The sequence below is a fragment of the Ursus americanus genome, chromosome 6 (genome assembly GCF_024610735.1).
Source record: "Ursus americanus isolate L20-20 chromosome 6, mUrsAme1.1.p, whole genome shotgun sequence".
In the NCBI taxonomy this organism is placed as follows: domain Eukaryota; kingdom Metazoa; phylum Chordata; class Mammalia; order Carnivora; family Ursidae; genus Ursus; species Ursus americanus.
The window spans coordinates 31801962-31821893 of NC_142132.1; the positions used below are offsets into that span (position 1 = coordinate 31801962).

General features: G+C 49.5%; 1 protein-coding gene across 2 annotated transcripts in view; it reads left to right on the top strand.

Annotated features, from left to right (window-relative positions):
- Positions 1 to 957: 957 nt before the first annotated feature.
- PDLIM1 (PDZ and LIM domain 1) overlaps positions 958 to 19932 on the top strand; it is a 44766-nt gene continuing 25791 nt past the window's right edge. The window contains exons 1-3 of one of the 2 annotated variants that reach the window (XM_045785069.2): positions 958 to 1220; positions 17011 to 17162; positions 19054 to 19138. In XM_045785069.2, the coding sequence (XP_045641025.2) occupies positions 1125 to 1220; positions 17011 to 17162; positions 19054 to 19138 (333 nt within the window). In that variant the 5' untranslated portion in view covers positions 958 to 1124. Of the gene's footprint in view, positions 1221 to 3022; positions 3069 to 17010; positions 17163 to 19053; positions 19139 to 19932 lie in introns of those variants that run through there. The other variant, XM_087862883.1, reaches the window with a different exon arrangement.

Sequence of the window (19932 nt, forward strand, 5' to 3'; positions counted from 1 at the left end):
ACAAAGAGAAAGCCATGGATGGCTGGGAGAGGAGCTTTCCAGACAGAGGCCCTGAGGCGGGAACCAGGCCAGTGTGGGGTGGGGGGCCGCAGGAGGATATGAGGTCAGAGAGGGAGTTGGGCCATTCTGTGGGTGGCCCTATAAGCATTTTAAGGACTTTAGCTTTACTTGGAGTGGAGACCCAGGGGACAGCGGGGGACGTGGTCTGGTCTGGCGTACAGAATGCACTCAGGGGCCAGAATGTCAGGGAGCCCAGTTACAAGGCTGGTAGCAAGCTGGGAACTCAGGGTTTTGTCCTCAACCCAGGGGTCTTTCCACGCACTTAGCTCTTGGCCCATCCCAGACTTGAGGTGTGACCTGTTGCGAAGGTCAGAACCTACTTCGAACTCCAGGCTGGAGGTCAGGGTTCTAGGAAAGTTTTGAAGTCGGATTCTAACATCGTTTGATGGTCTCATTAGCATTAGAAAAGTTCCAGTAGAAGGTTCTCTAGCACGGGGAGCCCGGGCAGTGGTACAGTTACATCACTGACCAGCTGTGTGGCCTCGGGCAAGTATTCTAACTCAGGCCGGCTCACTTACTTCATCTGTAAAATGGGGCTAAATGCTCTTACTGCTACATCGCATCAAATGAGATCATTGGAAAGCACTTTTTAAACATCATTATCTTTTACAAGCAGCAAACGTGAAATGCAGTTGACGTCAGAGGGTTGAGTTAGCAGGCACTTCCAAACTCAGTTTTCTTAAGCGCTGAGCCGGGCTTTGTCTCCCGCGCGGTGTGCGGGAACCTGCTTGTCTCTCACCTAGTACCCACGGCGGGGCGGGAAGCGGCGGCCCGCGCGGGGAGGGGGGCGCGGGGAGACGGTGCTGGGGGCGGGTTCTCCGCAGGGGCCGGGCTGCGGAGAACCCGCCCCCGGTGCGGGCGCGCCGGGCGAGGAGAGGCCGCGGGCAGGCGGGAGGTCGGGCGGGGCGGCGCGGCCGGGGCGGAGCCGCCCCCGCCCCCGCGCGCTCCCTCCTCCCGCCTGCCCCAGGCTCCCCGTGCTCGCGCCGCGCGCTCTTTCTCCGACAGCTGCCGGGGAGCCCAGCGCACCGCGTTCTGCCCCGTCTGTCCCCGCGGGTCGTTTCGCCATGACCTCCCAGCAGATAGTCCTCCAGGGCCCGGGACCATGGGGCTTCCGCCTCGTGGGGGGCAAGGACTTCGAGCAACCCCTGGCCATTTCCCGGGTAAGAGCGGTCCGGACGCGCCGGGAGCAGGGCGCAGCCGGGCTGGGGAGCGGCGTGCCAGGAGGGGATCTGGGGGGCCGGGGCCCCGCGGGCGCTGCCGGAGACGGCGGTTCGGGAGCCCGGGCCCGAGCTGGCGCGGCCGGGCGCATCCAGGTGCGCCTTGCGGCGAGCGCTCCCCGTGCGTCTCGCGCCGGCAGCCCCTTCCCCCCCGCGGCGCTCCCGGGTGAGGCGAGCGGGCGGCGGCCGGGCGCGCACTCCCGGTGTCCGCGCGCGAAAGAGGGAGCAGTTTTCGTACGTTCGCCACGGAAGCGGGCCCCGGCTTGTGGACGCGCTTTGTCAACCCGCGAGGGCATGAGGGTCCCCGCAGACCCCGCACGCTGGCAGGTATCACTTCCCGGTTCCTCACAAGTCGCCAAGTGGCGTAAAGTAGATTGGAAGCCGCTGGAAAGACCTGGAAGAGGGGTGGAGTCGGTGGCAAGTTTCCCCGGGGCAGGTGTGATGAATTTCCGAAACAACTAGTTTTCCACTCTTCGGACTTACTCCATGGCCAGGTCTCACCTCCCACATACGTTTCGGAGAAAAGGCTGGATTTTTTAAACAAGCAAGCCCAAATAAACCCTGTTGGACGTTCGCCTCCCGCTGCGGAAGGTGGCCATGGCGTTCCCAGGTTATCAACCCAGCAGCCGTCTTTCCTCAGGGATACTGGGTGCGGAGGGGCTCCTACTTTGCGTGGCGGCGGGGCCGGGAGGGGCGGCGTGCTACTTGAAAACTTAGACGGGCCTCCTTTCTTTGGGAAGGCCCTGGTTCAGTCGGAGACCAGGAGGTCCATTACCCCCGAATAAAGCTGAAACCCCAAGGAGACTCAGACTCAGGGTGTGGAGGCCCAGGCTTTGGTCATCTTGTCTAGACTAACTGTAATGGCCCAGTGGGAGTTGCCCTATTCACTGCCTGCACCTAGAAGGCGGCCAATAAATATTTTCCGACTTAATGAAAAGGGGGAGCACAAAGCATTCTCTGGCGTCCACGCCCTGCCTAGAGGCCTGGTGTTCTATTCTTGGGGCCATCTGCTTGCTGAAGCTGACCCTAAACGTGCCTCCTTAGCCATCTGAACATCTCTTTGTTCTTAGTGGGGAGGATGGAGAGGGAAGGGGAAGATCCCTATGGAGTTTTTTTGTTTTGTTTTTTGGTTTTTGTTTTTTGTTTTTTTTTCATTGAAATCCCTGCCTCCAGTAGCCGAAGAAATATGGTGGGAGGTGCAGGAGGCAGGGAAGTGGGGGGCCTCTGCTTGGCTTCTCTGCCAGCCACAGTCCTAGCCCCATTTCCTTCCAGGTGGGTCCAGCCCAGTGAGGAGGCTTCTCTGACCATCCCGTCCCCTAAGGGGGCAGGTGCCTCAGGTCTTAGGCCCTAATCCCCATCTCTTCCACCTGCTGCCCTGAGAGGACTTCTTTGATTCTTGTAGGTACATGCTGTCTTCCCACCCACCAGGCAAATTCCTCAAGTGTAGATACTGTGCCTTCCCCAAGCCTGGCACAGAGCTGAACCTGGCCGTCCCCAGTAAATGTTTGCAGGCTTATTAATAAATGCTTGTCCAGGGAAGGCACATTTGGACTCGCTTACCTCATAGTCCATTTGTCCTTGCTCTTTGTGTCTATAATTAACCCGTCAGCCCTTTCCACTTCTGAATTTATATATGACATGAAACCCTTTGTTAAGAAAAGGGAGGGTATATTGCCAGTCTGTTAAAAGGGCAGTTACCCCCAGTCATTTTAACTGCTTTAAAACGTCAGTGTGAGTGGCACTGTGCAGGAGTGACGACGTGGCGTGGAAACCACAACACTAAGTGCGCTGGTTTGTACTTTCATATATTTTTTCATTTCTTTATGAGCACATGTTTAATGAGCGTATACTGTGCAAAGCCGTGGGGTCCCAGATAGGAGAGGACACAGCTCCATTTTCAAGGTGCCCATGGTCTAGTGAGGGAAGCTAATCTTTATAATGCCCTCGGCAGTTGCTGTACTTGAAAAGTGAAAGTGACTCAGACGAGGTGACATTCTCATGCTCAAGGTAGTGCACTTGTTTCTTCATCTCATTATTTCTACGTGGAAAGAACGGGTGCCTCCTCACCTCCGGGGGATGGGGGAGTGGTCGTAAAGGGGCCTGCGGTGGTCGTCGGGATCGGATGATGGTCTGGTTTCTGCTTCTGACTCGAGCTGTACCTGGGGGCGAGCTCTGTACTGTCTGCGGCTTCCCGCTGTGTCTCTGCCATGGGGAATAACCCCGGTCACTGGCTGCTTGTTAAGGAACGTCCGAGTGCCCTGGAAACCGTGAACAGAGCGAGGCGGCGTGAGCAGTGACAGAGAGATACACATCTTCTCGTCAGTAGGTGTGCTGCGTTTACCATTTGGGGCAGATACGCTTTGCTCGTACGGTTTTACATATGTAGACTTTGAGGCTCCACACCAAACAAACGATAAAATCAGGGGAGGACAGGAGTGCCTTTCATTTAAGTAACTATGTTTGCTTTCTCTTGCGTGAGTTATTCTGGTATGGGCTCCAGTCTTTCGTTAAACTGCGAAAGCTCCTGAATCTAACTGTAATCGTGTGTACTTGAAATTCTTTCTTTTTTGAAATAAAAAAGTCGTGAACTATAGATGCATAGCAAACAGTCATAAAGCAAACACCTGTACAGTCCCCCACCCAGGTCAAGAAATAGAACGAGCACACCCGACATAAGCCTATCCTGAATTAGGTAATCAACCTCCTTGTTTTTCTTTATAGTTTTACCACGTAATTATGCATCTTGAATCACCATAGCTTAATATTACCTGTTTCTGAGCAGAAGCCTACAGAGCGTATGTTGTGTGTGTGAGAAGAGCTGCTTTCACTCCTCATTGTTTCCATGTGTGCTGTGGTGATAAAATTTCAATCCAGGTTTTCAGCTTTAAATGGACATAAACCAACTTTCTCCCTCTTCCCGGTTTCTCACTCCCTCATGATCTAGCCACACATTTGCCTCTGTCCCCTGAGATTTTTTTTTCCCTGTCACTTCTTGCTCTAAATCTGCAGTTGTCCATCTCCTTGAGTTTGTTTTGTTTTGTTTTCCATATCAATTTCTTAGTTCCTCTAGTTGCTTTCAAGGGAAGCCTTCAGAGAATCCACACCCAGGCCAAAATTGCTGCTCAATTTATGTTGACTGTTTTTCTCTCCCAGCAACTGACAAAAGACAGGAAGGGGTGGGGCCAGAGATAAGGGGGTGCTCTTAGTGGGAGGAGCTGTCATTTGCCTCTTGACTAAGTCTTTGCTGAGAGCAGTGTGATTTTATGGGGAATGCTGGACCCTTTGCTCAGATGTCCTCAGGGAAGCTTGATAATGGATACTTTGCAGCCAGAGGGTCTTTTCTGATTTTTCTGATTTTTAAGAGTGTTATTTTCAGACTCAAGTAGATTTATATCATGTCCTAAAGGTGGAAAGAGCAAGAACAAGGTGGAAAGAACAAGAAATGTTCATAAAGGCTCATTATGCATTAATAGCCCTTGCCCTGCACTCCCTCCCCTGGGAAATATTAGCTGCTTCAGCTGATCATGGTTGATCTGCAGAGAAGGGACAAAGAGGGTCAGTGCTTCCAATGAATTGTTTTGAAGTAATCTCTATGCCCAGTGCGGGTACCCCTGAAATAGCACCTAAGCGAATTTTTGAGCCTGCTGGCCTGAAATCCACCAAGCCGTGTTGGGACCTTCTGATCAAATATTCTCCTCTTTTTTTTTTTTTAAGATTTTATTTATTTATTTAACAGAGATAGAGACAGCCAGCGAGAGAGGGAACACAGCAGGGGAGTGGGAGAGGAAGAAGCAGGCTCCCAGCGGAGGAGCCCGACGTGGGGCTCAATCCCATAACGCCGGGATCACACCCTGAGCCGAAGGCAGACGGTTAACGACTGCGCTACCCAGGTGTCCCCAAATACACTCCTCTTACCCAACCTCCTGGATGCCAGGGTTTGTAGTTAAGGAGGAGAGGGGAGAAGAAAGGCTTTCAGGGATTGGAGCTTTCAGGGATTGTAGATGACCAAGAGGAGATTATCACCTAACTGCTGAGGTCACGCTCTTCTCAGCTGATCAGGACTTGGAAAAGCAGCCAACAGTCGCTCTTGCGCAGGGAGCAGCCTGGGACTGGCTTCCAAGCTCTGCTTGTTCCCCATGCCATCCCCTTGCTCCCCGGAGAGGAAAGCTGGTATTTTTTTTTAATGTTTTTTTTATTATATTATGTTAGTCACCGTACAGTACATCCCTGGTTTCTGATGTAAAGTTCGATGATTCATTAGTTGTGTATAACACCCAGTGCGCCATGCAATACGTGCCCTCCTTGAAAGCCGGTATTTTTTTGTCTTTTACAGAGGGGAAGCTTCGGTGCCCATAGGTTAGGTAATTTGTTTGAATTTACATAGTTTTTCATTGACTGAACTACTTCCTTGTAAAGGAAGGGGTAGAAATTGGTTAAAAATGAGCAAAAGTGGCTAGGGCAGAAAATTAATTTTTAAAGGATGATTTGACTTTAGTGTGTGTCAGAGGAAAGCCCGGGGAAGCTACTGGAATATCTGTATGGTGCCTGGTAAGAGGTCCAGGACAGGGACTCAAGCTGAGCTCCACTCCAGTCCCGAGCACCACACTGGGTGACCCTGGGCAAGTTGCACACCTTCCCTGGAGGTCGCTTCTCTGTACAGATAAAATAATAAACGAGCAAACCCACTGGTTTTGTACCCTTTGAGTGAGGGCCTACTCTTTGTTGTTAAAAAGTGTTCCAACATGAGGCATATGGCAGCGGGTGTACCTTCAACTTTGAGCTGATTAAGAAAACGGGTTACGAATTCAGAAATGTTTTCAGATGAATCTATGTTCTGTTATTCATCTGTGACTATCTGGGTTAAGATGACTCTTGTGTTAATCACAGGAGCCTCAGTTTACACTTGAAAGATTGTATGAGGAATATTTATTTGACCAGCTTGTGATAATGACCGTAGTTAAAATGTATGTAGGACATTTTATATGCCAGGCACTGTTCTGTGTGCTGAATATTCTCCCTTAGTAGTCCTTACGTGTATCATGTGAAGCAGAGGTAATTAAGACACCCGTTTTGCAGCTGAGGAAGCTGAGGGATGGAAGCATGCAGTACTTGGCCTGCTTCGTACAGTAGCAAGTGATGCAGCTGGAATTTGGCCGACTGGTCTGGCTTCAAAGCCCACGGCCTTAATCTCTACTTCATAGTAACCACTTTACTAGCAGCTAACATTTCTTGAATGCTCACTGTGGGCTGCGTGTGCTCTCTTGCGTTATCTTCTGTGCTCCCCACAACCCATGACGCAGAACACAGGACATTCAGTAACTTGCAGAGCTGGGATTCAAAGTGAGACAGACTGGATCCCAGGCCAGCTTTAACCACTCTCTTCTACCTCTTGGTAACCCCTGACTGTCAGTATTGCATTGGCGGTAATCGTGGCACACAGCCCAGCTCCGAAAAGTGCTAGTGGCGGTATGGGTACCATATGAGGGGGAGCGGGGACCCTCTTGGGCTCCTCAGCCCAGAGCCTGCTGTGCCCGGGAGGGTTGGCTGCGGAGGCGTCCAGCTGCTTTGCAGCCTCAGCCCGAGTGCCCCTGGAGCTCAGAGCATCCCAGGGAGCAGCACTTCCCCTCCCTACTCCCCTGCAAAGCCAGAAGCCGTGGCCCCACCTGCGAGAATTGATGGTCCTGCTGTGGAGTCCGTGCCCACGTGGACAGTGGAGAACAGAAGCATGGAGGATTTGAAGGATCAGACTGAAGCCTGCCAGTTTGGGTCGGAGGGGATTTGGGGGCAATTTTTGGGTCAAATGAAGATGACTAGGGATAAACAGATCCAACTTGCCCAGCCAGTGATGGGCCTAGAACGTGGCAGCCAAGCCAAGGCCAAAATAAATGTACCCAGGGAAGTCGGAGGGAAAAGGTTAATTTCTGTATGGCACTTAGCACCCCATGTGGTTGTTGACCTAGCCGTTAGCCTTATTGTGGGTGAACTGGGATGCGCATCCGTGACTGAGGCCTGCGGGGGCTTTCCTGTGTGTAGTGCACCGCCTTCTTGAGAGCGCCATAAACGTGAGGAATGAGCTCCTGAGAACACTATGGTCTCGTAGGAGCACGGATTCTTGACCAAGGACTCAGGACCCAATTTTTATAGGTAACGACTACTCCTATATCACACGAGACAATAAGGACATAGGTACGACCCGTGGAAGATAAGGATGTCTAAGAGGCATACAGCTGGATCAAATTCAGATGGTGCCGCAATGATTTATATCCATTTCTTCTTAAATTGTAAAAAATACTCATGCTTCTAAAGCTGAGCGTACTGATACCCTGTGACCAACAGTTCTGCCAGTTAAATACTCCATAGAAATGTGTCCCCATGGGCACCAGAAGGTGTGTCCAGAGTTTCTGAAGCAGCAGTATTCACAGTAGCCCCAAACTCAAATAATTTCCGTGCCTAACAGCAGTAGAATGGATAAATAAATGGTAGGGTAGTTATGGGATATAAGACACCGACAGGAATTGCAACTATGCACAGTGACATGAATGAGACAGACAGACACACACTGTGTTGAGAGAAAGAAACCAGATGTAGAAGGGTAAATACTACGTGATTCCAGTTACATAAAATTAATCAGGCAAAATTAACCCATGTGTTAGAAGTCAGGGCCAGAGGTTAGTGAAGGGAAGGAGGCAGGAGGGGCCTTTGGAAGTTCAGTTGTGTTTCTTTAGTGCTGGGTTCGTGGGTGTTCTCCCTGTGTGCGAATCTGTCCAGCTGTGTACTTATGATTTGTGCACTTTTCTGTATGCGTGTTACACTTCGATTTAAAAGTTTCCATAAAAATTCTCATGCTTGTTACCAAAAAATCAAATAACATAAAAAGGTGGTAGGCATACAGTAAGAGCTTCTCCAGTCCTCCTTCCCAGAGGTAAACACTGCCAACAGTTTACTGCAAAACTTTTCAGACTTTTTTCCATTCGTGTAACATTTTTAAAATCGAGGTACCATATCACAGTAATTTACCTGCCAGGCGGACATCATCGTTTTGTACTTTCTGCCTTATTTTTACTGCAGCAAATCAAGAGGTAAAGACATCTTGATGTCCCGGGGAAATGCGGTCTCAGAATCGGCCTGCTCTGGGTTCCGACGCTGTCTTGTCTGTTCTTAGCTCAGTGTCAGCGCCCTCACTCGTAGGGTGTCCCGGGATAAGAGGGCCTCAAAGGTCGTGGTGAGGATTAGTGTACAGAGGGAGCCCCGCGCTATGGCGAACACCTAGAAGGCATCAGGATGCAGCGCAGCTACTCAGAAAGGACCGGTGGTGATCTGCGCACGGGGTGCTCATTCCATGCCGGACACTGTTCTAAATTCTTGACACCTGTGATGTCACTTACTCCTCCCAACAACCCAGAGGTTGATGCTATTATAGATTTAATTTGATAAATGAAGAAACTGTGGTATAGCGAGCACCTTACCCAAGGTTATGTGTTTAGTCAGTGGTTGGGCTTTGGGTTATGAGTGGTAATTATCGGAGCGATTTAAAAACACATGGCGGGCAGCGGGGGCGGGGTGGGCATTGAGCCCGGCTGGCTTAGTCAGTAGAGCATGCGACTCTTGATCTCGGGCTTGTGAGTTCGAGCCCCATATTGGCTGTAGAGATTACTTAAAAATCTTAAAAAAAAAATTAAAAAAGAATAACACATGGGGTTCATAAGGGCTTGTTTGAGAGATTTGGTGATTTCTTGACAAATTAGGGTATTCTATTTTTTTAACTCATTTGTAATTATAGTCCTACCTAAGAAATGATGTTTGATCTTTCAGACTAGGAGAGCAGTCACTTCCAACTGCCGTTCCTTAGCGTGAGTAGCTTCCTTTTCCGCTGAGCGGGAAGCAAAGCTGGATTGAGGCCCCGCTCCTGTGCAAGCACTGAACCCTACTGTCCTGCTTTGTCTTGTTGATTAAATGGTTATAGAGTAACCAAGAACATGTTGAAACATTCTTGGGGATGTATAAGCTCATACAGCTTCTGTGGCAATAATGTAGCTTCAAAAGACAAATGGATTCAAAAGTCGACCTCAAGAGAGGTCAAATTCCACATTTAAACTGCATACTGTGGGGTTGGGTGCTGCTCTGTTGCCCAGCTCAGAATCTTTTAAATTTATATTCTACTTTGATACAGACATTAAATCAGTCGAGGTTGCCCCTAAAGACACATGGCATTGAGATCGAACTTGAATTTCAACTTACTTTATACCAGTCTTGTTTTATATAATGCTGAATTAGATCATTATTTAATGCTACCTCACCTACATGTAAGAAGAATTTAAGGTGATTTACAATACATATTCACAATATTTCAACACAAAAACTCACATAATAAGTTTGTTTTTTTTTTTAATTGGAACACGGTCAAGGAAAGAGATGTGCCAAGACCTTTAAATCAGGTGGTTTCTGTAAATGCACACCACATTGAGCTTGTAAGGGTTCTGGCCAAGGCAGAATAGCAACCATGTTGAGTGATTTAGCATCTGGAATGAAATTACTTTTACAGTATGTAATTTGCATATCACGTTCAAGGATGTTGACCAAATTATAGGTGGTGTGTGTGTGTGTGTGTGTGTGTGTATGTATGTATGTATGTGTATACACCTTTTTTTTTTTTTAAACCCGGTTTCAATAAGAGAGAAATACTATTCTAGTGGATGGTTCTTTCAAGGGCCTTCTACATCTCTTAAGAGAAATGTAAGCCCTCGTGGTTGTTTCTGAAGGAGCTAAGATTTTAGAGTCCAAGTATTTTTGTTTACCTTGTAACTTCATTCAGGGAGAGAGCTTCAGGAAAGGGTAGTCAGCATCCGTCTTGCTGTTTCCAAACCTGGTGAGCATTAGCATTTCCTGGGAATCTTTACAAAATATGTAGATTCCTGGGATCTGTGTGGAACCTCTTCAGCAGAGCTGAGGTGGGGTGTGGAGATCTATGTATATTTTTTAAAAACCCCAGGGGATCCGATGACTGACCTGCTTGGGAACAGTTGCCTCATCCTTGCAGATATCAGAGTTCTCCTGAGTTACTGGTGAGCTGGGTCCATTTCTGGCCAGTTCCAAGGGGCAAGGTTAACAGTGTTCTCTGAACATTCAGGAAATTGCCCTATAGTGCTGTCCACAGGTAAAAGAACCTTCTGAATAGGGACCGTTTTCCCCTCAGGGAAAAAAGGCTCTGCGTCAAAACTATTCAAACTATTTGACAAATGTTTGGTTAGAATCCCCTCTCTCTGTCAAAAGGGCGATAATTCAGTTTATCATCCAGACTGGAACACTGGTAAAAGTGAAACGGGGTGCTTTTCGTAGTGAAGCTGGGAAAATAGGTGAGTGTCCTGGGCAAACCAGGGTGTCTCATGACCGCAGTCATAAAATATTGCTGCTTTAAATTTTGCTTCACATAACTTTCAAACTACACCGTGCTAGTGTGGTCGTAGACACTTTGGCATGAAGGGGTCAGGAGGCAACACAAATGAGTTTCAGCTTGAGGGTGAGGTAGTCAGAAAATTAAATTAATAGCTGCAGGAGTGGTTGGTGGGTTCTGTAGTTGCACACTGCATCGAGCTGTGAATTTTCTGGTGATCGATGGCAACTGGTACAACATTCCTGTGTCTGGGGCAGTCGAGCTGGCCGGGGTGGGGGGGGGGGGCTGTGCTAAATGGAGAGAGCGCCTGTGCCTTATCTCAGAGGGCAGAGGCTCCTCGGACGCTGATTGTAGGTCCAGAATTGCCAGATTTTTCACAAGAAGCTGAGAATGTAGGGGTGTGTGTAAAATTTACTAATATGTAAATATTGGCAAGTTTTCCATTGTTTGTCAAAGTACAGTCTTTTTAGAAAACAACAGGGTTCTTATAGCCGGTGTGTGTTTACACCTCCACCCTCATCCCCTTTCTCTCCCTGTACTTCCCGTGTTTCATCCACGTCATTCCTGTAACTTGGCGCGCTCTTTCCCGCCTCCTGTAGCGCCTTGACACAGGTTTAAGCAACACCTCCTCTTGGGAGTCTTCCCTGATTCCATCTTGAGGCTCCCATTGCCTCTTGCTTCCGGGCTAGCCCAGCACTCCCGAGCTGTGGTCCATGCCTGTCTCCCCCAGGAGATGGTGAGCGCCTCGATGGTGGGCACCGTCCTTTTCAGGCCTGTATCCCAGTGCCTTGTGTGGTTCCCAGAATCTATCAACAGTAGCTTGTATTTCTAGAGCTTGACAGGGTGCTCTGCCTGAATCATTTCGTGTAATCCTCCTAACGGCCTTTTGATGTCAAGACTGTTATCACCCGTTTCCTAGAGAAGAGGTGACATATCCTGCCCAAGGACACTTAGCTCACGAGTGGCAGAGACAGGACTCGAACCGTGGCTGCCTGACTTCAGAAGCCACGTCTTAATCCATGAGCTACACTGTCTTTCAGGATGCACTTCAGGAAGGACTGATGAATGAATGAAGGAGGAGAAAAGGGGAACAGAGGAGGGAGAAGTAGAAACCTGCTGTTCTCACGGAGGAGCCAGCGGGTGGGCAGTACCTTCAGTTCTAACACCATCTCTAGCAATTTAGATGTAGACTGAAGACAGCGGGAGAGCACGTCATAGTTGTATTCTGCACCATTTAGAAGGGAAATGGAACCCTCAGGAACCTTCTGCGCTCTCGGGAGCCTGGCAGCAAGGCTGTAAAGCTGCGCGAGGGCCTTGCAGGATCGGGTGGCCGTGCAGGTTGGCCTCGGCGGGGCCTCGGGGCCTCGGGCAAGAGAGACATCGGCGAGTGCCGCAGAAAACGGCAGGTCGGTCCTTAGTGGAAATTGTGCCTCACCCGTCTGCGCTCCGGCAGCGGGAGTTGTGCTGTGTGGGCTCTGGGGAGGAAAGCCGCAAGAGGGTTTCTGAGGATGTGCACTGAGCTCATGGGTCTGTCTCTTTGCAAGAGCGTGCGGGCTTGCTTTCTCACGTACTGAGCCGTCTCCCTTCTGAGCTGGTTCTACTGGGATCTGCCGATCAGGAGATTAGAACAGAACGCGTGGCTGTGGGCTCCCGCACACGGCTTTGACCCCCGTCCTTCACTGCCTCCTCTGTAGTGATGCTGCGCCAGCACCGCGGGAGGACGGGCGAGGGGCCGCGCCAAGTACTGAAGCTGTGCGGGGCCCGCGAGAAGCACTTAGTAACTGCCGGCCGTGACTTCGATTATGATTATGGTGGGCAGTCCGTGTGTCGTGAGGGTGGGAGCCCACCGTGCAGGATGGGGACTAACCGCGTGGGAGAACCAGGGGTCTTCTCCCTGAGGCCCCATGCAAGGCCGTGTTCTGATTCGGGTACTTTAACAGGGTGGGGTTCCCGGGCCTTGCCCAGTACAGAGCGGTTGGGATGATGGTCCTGCGGTGGGGAGACACCCAGCCGGCGGCAGAGGTCGTGACACTTAGCTCCTTGTGCAGAAGGCCACCCGGAGGAGGCAGAGGAGTCGCCTTAGATCTGCATTTCTCTTTGGCCCTGGCAGTTAGGTCGGGAGCATCTGCATGTGGCCTCTTGGTAAACGGAAAGGGAATGGGATCTGGAAGGAGGGGGTATGGTTTCAAGTCCAGGCTCAGGCCTTTAGCTGTGAGAACTTGAATCAGCCACAGCTTCTCTGAGTCTGTTGCCTCATCTGTGAAGTTATATGTTGGTGGTGAGGTCGTCAAATGGGAGATTGTATAGGAAAGGGCTTTAGTATTGTTTAAATCCCATTTTTCCCCCCAAAAGTAGATGGCCCAGAGAATGTGAACTTCATCTGTTTCTGTGCGATTCCATCTGAGTCGCAGCTGACCATATTGTCTTGTAACTTTCTGAGATTTCCTTTGGCTTCCCATCTGTTTAGCTTAAAAAAAAAAAAAATCGGACCAAAAAATGGAATGGCCAGGCCTCGGTTACTCCGGCTTGGGACTCGTAAGGCTGGTTCTGGCTTGTCCAGGACGTGCCAGGATGTACTTAACAGAAATGCCTCTCGCACAAGACGGTTTGGACCAATGCTGGAAATTCCAGAGTTCTTAGCAGCTGAGCATATGAAAGGAGAAGAAACTTCTGTTTCTGTTTTCTCAAGCTTTTCCCTCCCCACTCCGCCCTTGTCTCATCATTTAGTTTTGTGGGTGGTCACGTTCCAGGATAGTGATGTTGAGGGAAATGATTTTCTGATTCCTTTTGAAATCGTCATTTCTGAACGGGTATAATGAAGCAGTATGATTATATATTTAACAACGCTAGATAGTTTAGACTCAGTCATTCATTGGACAAACATTATTGAGCACCTCCTATGTTCCAGGCACTGGGGTTACCACAGTGCAAAGGGCAGACAAAATCCTGCCCTCCCACACCTTACTGTTGAGTGGGCCCTCAGACATTAAATAAATAAACCCACAAAATAGATTTATAAACCTAACGTGACAAGTGTCATGAGGAAGAACAGCAGTGTGTTAAAAGGAAGGTGGTGATCTACCTTCGATTGGATCTCTCTGAGAGTGGTCATTTAAGTGTGACCTGAAGGAAGAGACCAAGTTAATCAGAGCAGAGGTTACAGGAGGTGCTAAGGCCCTGTGGTGGGAAAGGAGTAAGGAAGGCCCTGTAGCTAGAGCCTAGTTGGGGGTCTGGGATGGTGGTGGCATGACAGGAATGAGGAAGGTAGTGCGGTCTTTCTGGGCCTTGTTAGTGATTTTGGATTTTATCCTAAGGGGACTCTTTTACACTATTAGATTTCACACTCTTAGATTTCATGATGGATGGATTCCATCAGGCTGCTATCTCTGGAGATAGAATTTACCAACAGAATTATTGCCAGTCCTAAACAGAGTAATGCTTAGGGTCTTTTTTTTCTTTTTCTTTCTCTCTCTCTCTCTCTTTTTTTTTTTTTTTTTAAGTAAAGCTCTACGCCAAACACTGGGCTTGAACTCATGACCCTGAGATCAGGAGTTCCATGCGCTACTAACTGAGCCAGTTAGTAGGACCATTTTTATTTATTTACTTATTATTTTTTAAAGATTTTATTTATTTATTTGAGAGAGAGAGAGAGAGGGAGAGAACACAGAGGCAGAGGGAGAGGGAGAAACAGACTCCCCACTGAGCAAGGAGCCCGATGCAGGGCTCCATCCCAGGACCCTGAGATCATGACCTGAGGGGAAGGCAGACATTTAACCCACTGAGCCAACCAGGCGCCTTGTGTCTGTGTGTGTGTGTGTCTTAAATATTTGATTTTATTTTTTTAAAAAAGATTTTAGTAGAGCATGGGCAGGAGGGGGGAGGAGCAGAGGGAGAGGGAGAAGCAGGCTCCCCGCTGAGCAAGGAGCCTGATGCAGGGCTCCATCCCAGGACCCCGAGATCATGACCTGAGCCGAAGGCGAACTCTTAACCAACTGAGACACCCACGCGCCCCTTTAAAGATTTTATTTTTAAGTAATTGCTACACCCCATGTGGGGCTCGAACTCAGAACCCCGAGATCACAACCCTGAGATCAAGAGTCGCATGCTCCACCAGCTGAGCCAGCCAGGCTCCCCAGGGGCTTTTGCAAAGACAGATCTCTGGTAAAAAGATGATGGGAAAGCCAGAAAGGAAGGTTAGGAGGTCAAGATCTCTGCACTGGCTTCCACATCCTGCTACATTCCAGAAGAGTTTTGCCTGATAAAGTCATAGCATGTCTGAGCCGGAACGGATCCCAAGGATCAAGCCATCCACCCCTTACTTTATAGGGTCAGGGAGCTGATGGGAGGGATGGACCACGATGGCAGCATCACACCAGCTGCCTCAGAAGCGGCCAGACCCCGGGGATACCACAGTGCAAAGGGCAGACAGATTTTCAGATTGGCGAGGGCTGATTAGAAACTGTGGCTGCCGGGGCGCCTGGGTGGCACAGCGGTTAAGCGGTTAAGCGTCTGCCTTCGGCTCAGGGCGTGATCCCGGCGTTCTGGGATCGAGCCCCACATCAGGCTCCTCTGCTATGAGCCTGCTTCTTCCTCTCCCACTCCCCCTGCTTGTGTTCCCTCTCTCGCTGACTGTCTCTATCTCTGTCGGATAAATAAAGAAAATCTTTAAAAAAAAAAAAAAAAAAGAAACTGTGGCTGCTGAAAACTGCATCAGATATGGAGGCCTAGGGCGTAAACCTTGTGTTCTAGTTTGGTGCCTCAAGGGGCTTCTTACCCGTGGTTCAGCTTTGTGGAGACACCCAGATGTTCACAGGATCTTCCACAGTTGTCTCCAAGGGGTGGAGGGGGCACCAGGACACTGTGAGCCCTGGGAGTCTGCGTGTGTCCACCATTCTGCTCCTGGGGGCTTGCAAGCCCATCAAGGAGGGTCTTTCTCTCTCTCTTTTTTTTTTTTTAAAGATTTAATATATTTGATAGGGAGGGAGGGTGAGAGAGTACAAGCAGGGGGAGCAGCAGAGGGAGAAAGAGAAGCAGGCTCTCCACTGAGCAGGGAGTCTGACTCAGAGCTCGATCCCAGGACCCTGGGTCATGACCTGAGCTGAAGGCAGATGCTTAACCGACTGAGCCACCCAGGCGCCCCAAGGAAGGTCTTTTAATATCAAAGTCACGGATGAACACTGGGATGATAGTAGTATTTTTAGTATCGCTTGGTTTAGAAAATACCTAGTAGCAAAAAATTACTCTGTGGGTAGTAGTACTGCAGAATGAGTTTGTGCTCCATTCATTGCAACAGCCGCTGCCATTCACTTGAAAAATAGCTGTGCATCTGTGTGTGAAGCATGATATTTATTCTGTCCACGTGTAATGCCCAGCAGGCAGGTGGATCTGACAGCCCACTGTAGTAATTGACTGGCTTTCCGCCAGCACTGGTGGCCCATAAATTTGGAACCGCTAATTCAGAGGATTCGGCCTGCAGAAAACCAGCCACCTAGAAGGGATCACCTAAACATGATCGGCTTCTCGGGCCGGAGAAAATGGGCCAGTGTGAGCTACACCACTGTATTTTAAAAAATTCTTTGTTGCCTTTTTTTTTTTTTTTAAGTAGGCTCCGTGTCCAGTGTGGAGCCCAACACAGGGCTTGAACTCACGACCCTGAGATCAAGACCTGAGCTGAGATTAGGAGTCGGACGCTCTACTGATTGAGCCACCCAAGTGCCCCCCCCTTTATTCCTTTTTTTAATTACAAGAGTAATTCAAGATCATTGTAAAAAAAAATTATGGAAATGTGTAACTGTGAACAATTTTATGTGCAGTGTTCCAATTTTTTCTGTGCTTAAATAATAAGACTTGTATACAAATAGGCTGTTGGTATACATAGTGTTCTCTACATAAGTGTGTGTTTTTAACGTACTTCGTAACTTAGGAAGCAACAAGGTTCAGCGGGAAGAACACTGGGTCTGGCTTCAGGGTTGGGTTCTGGCTCTGCAAATATACTAGTTGGATTGCTAGTAATATAGTGATTTCTTAGTGGGATGATCCCAGGTAAATCACAGATCTTTCTAAGCTTCAGTGTCCTGGTCTGTAAAGTAGGGACTGATGTGTGTCCTTTCTTAGAAGGTTGTTATAAGGATCCAATGACATGGTATGTAGAAAAGGCCTCTTGGTGACCCGTAACGTAGTATGTGGATATAAAGGATTGTTGTTTTTGAAACTTAGGATTTCAGCTCTTTTTCCTTTTTGAATGCTCTCATCCACATCAGTGAATACTTACCCCAGTGGTGACTTACTCAGTGGTTTCCTTGGAGACAAAGAGTAACTGACCTGCTCTTTCTTTTTTTCCAGGTCACTCCTGGAAGCAAGGCTGCGACAGCTAACTTATGTATTGGAGATGTGATCACAGCCATTGATGGGGAAAATACCAGCAATATGACACACTTGGAAGCTCAGAACAAAATCAAGGGCTGCACAGACAGCTTGACTCTCACAGTCACCAGGTAAGGCCCATGGAAATGCTCAGTCCTCGACTGGAGTCTGCGTGTGAGCAGGCTGGCCTCCCGTCTCAGATCCCCTCTAGCCCCAGCTCCGTGCATGTGCGCAGCGGACAGGCCCAGGCTGGCAGGTCTATAGGATTGGGATTTCCCCAGGTTGCTCATTTTTCTCTCGAATTTTCCCAGTGCTGCTTATAGTGTGGGCATCTTTCTCTAGGAGCTCTGCATTTTCACTTGCTCCAACAAGCGACCAACCAAAACTCTGAGGAAGTAAAATCAGTTAAGTATTGTCAGGTAAAATGGAAGGAGAATTTCTTCCTGGAAACCTTTGAGAATCTACTGAGGATGCTGCTCGGGCCACACCACACCAGGCGGGGGGTAGGCACCAGGAGGTTACGGTGGCGGAGAAAGACGTCAACACCTTACACAGGATGTTGCACGCGAGCTTAAGTGCACTGCAAGAAAGCAGAGCTGAATGGTCTCCGTGGGTTGCCGCGTGAGGAGAGGGCATTGGGAATTGTCACTGGGGTAGAATCCCCATTCTGCTTCTGTTTAGTCTTGGGAGGGGTCCTGCAAGGGCGTGGTTTCAGGAGACCTTTGGTTTAACCTTTACTGGCTCCCTCTTTCCTGTTGGATGAAGTTCACATTGTTCGGAGCACCTGGGTGGCCCAATTGGTTAAGCGTCTGCCTTTGGCTCAGGTCAGGATCCCAGGGTCCTGGGATCAAGTCCCGCATTGGGCTCCCTGCTAGGCGGGGAGCCTGCTTCTCCCCCTCCCTGTCCCCCTGCTTGTGCTCTTTCTCTGTCAAATAAATAAACAAAACCTTAAAAAAAAAAAAAAAGTTCACATTCTTCTTTCTGGTCTTCTGTCAACCTGCTGTTTAATGCCGTGAACTTCAGCTTCCGCTGCCCTTCATCATGAGCGCTTTGCTCGGGTTCTTACCTATGAAATAGGTTTATCCCTTTTTCTACCTTGTGCCGCAGGACTGGTGGGAGGACCAGGTGTGGGGTGGGACGTCCGAATATTTTGTATACTTCAGAGCCCTGACCCCATAGGAGGTGCATCTTTTTTTTTTTTTTTCCTGAAGTAGGCTCTACACCCAACATGGGATTTGAACTCATGACCCTGAGATCGAGAGTCACATGCTCTACCGCTTGAGCCAGCCAGGCGCCCTGCCCCATTTTTTTCCTATTCCCTCAAAAGCACATTTGTCCCTCATTCTCATCTCCATTTCTATCAGTCCATACCTCTTCTAAGACGTACTTCCATCCATTCATTCTTTTTTTTATTATTATTATCCATTTGCCAATGAACTCAGCAGGCGTGTCTTGTGGCGGTCTGGCAGCGTGCTTGGCACTCTGACCACACAGCGCGGGCATCCGTACGCTCCCTCTCTTGGAGAGGAAGAAACCACACTAACGAAAGCCGGGACTAGACTGAGATTGTTGCTGTGTGATCAGTACACAGAAGTCCTTTGCACACTCAAGAAGGGAGGTATCACTTTTCTTGGGGCCAGCCGTGCTCATGAATAAGTGGGTTACCTGGTCTGGCTCAAGAACACTGGGAGAGGGAGAGGAGAAGCTCGGTCGGTCCTGACCGAGGTGGGGCAGCGTGAGGCTGCTCAGGAGCGTGGCGCGGGGAGGAGGCCGGTGTGTGGGGCGCGACACAGTGCGGTGAGAGAGGATGAGGCCGGCGGAGGCCTGAGCCGCCTGGGAAGCCCCTCGGGGATGCGTGCGGACAGCCATCAGACAAGACCTCATCAGATTGGCAAACGGAGGGGAAGGTGGGCAGCAGAGCCCTAGTTCAGAGGCCAGAAGTCAGGCAAGAGGGGCATTTTCTGGATTTTAGTAAATATTATTTAGCATGAATGAAACAACAGCTTTGTCAATCTGTTGCAGATCCGAACAAAAAATCTGGTCTCCCCTGGTGACAGAGGAAGGGAAGCGTCATCCATACAAGATGAACTTGGCCTCTGAACCCCAAGTAAGTACTCGTTCATCCTTGCCGCTGCTGCTCCTGCCTTCTTGGCCTTCCACACGGCTTAGCACCCCCCACCCCCACCCCTGGTTTCTCTGGCCCTGGAGGCCTGGGCCGAGGCCAGGGGAGTCCTCGGCTGACACCGCGGGGACCTGGCTCCTGTTGGCTTCTTCCCGTAAGGGAGCGCGGGAGGACAGAGCTGGAAAGCCCCAGGGCAGGGGCGCCGGGACTGGACTCGGAGCGTAGGAAGTGATACAGGAAGCAGGAGGACGCCTTCCTGCACACAATAGGGTGGCAGGACCACGGTGACATCAAGGAGCTGGCTCAGCTCACCATGGATTTCAGATCCACGCGAATCAGACTGGGGAGAAAACAAGTGTTCGGTTCTGAGGCCTGGAGCTGAGAGGCGAGACGCGATGGTTATCCCGCCTCTCCTCCCCGGACCCCTCTCTCTGGTTTCCACCAGCCTTCTGGCGGAAAGCTCTCATCTCTGTAGAAGTGAGACTTCTGGGGAGACCCTAAAATAATGACACAAAATAAAGTGGCAGTTCAGGCTGAGACCGTGGTAGGCAATTCGTGTACAATTCGATCAGCCAAATAGAATTTCTGAGGGCAGTAGACTCTCTGAAGATCCCATATTTGTAAACAAGTCTCCCGGTAGTTAGATTAAAAGTGATTTTATTTCTTTCTTCCTTAATTGCATCTCCTAAATTATCTACAATGAATGGGTATTCTTTTGAAATAAGGGGGTATTCCCATTCATTGTAGATAATTTAGGAGATAGTAAGGAGGGCACGTAT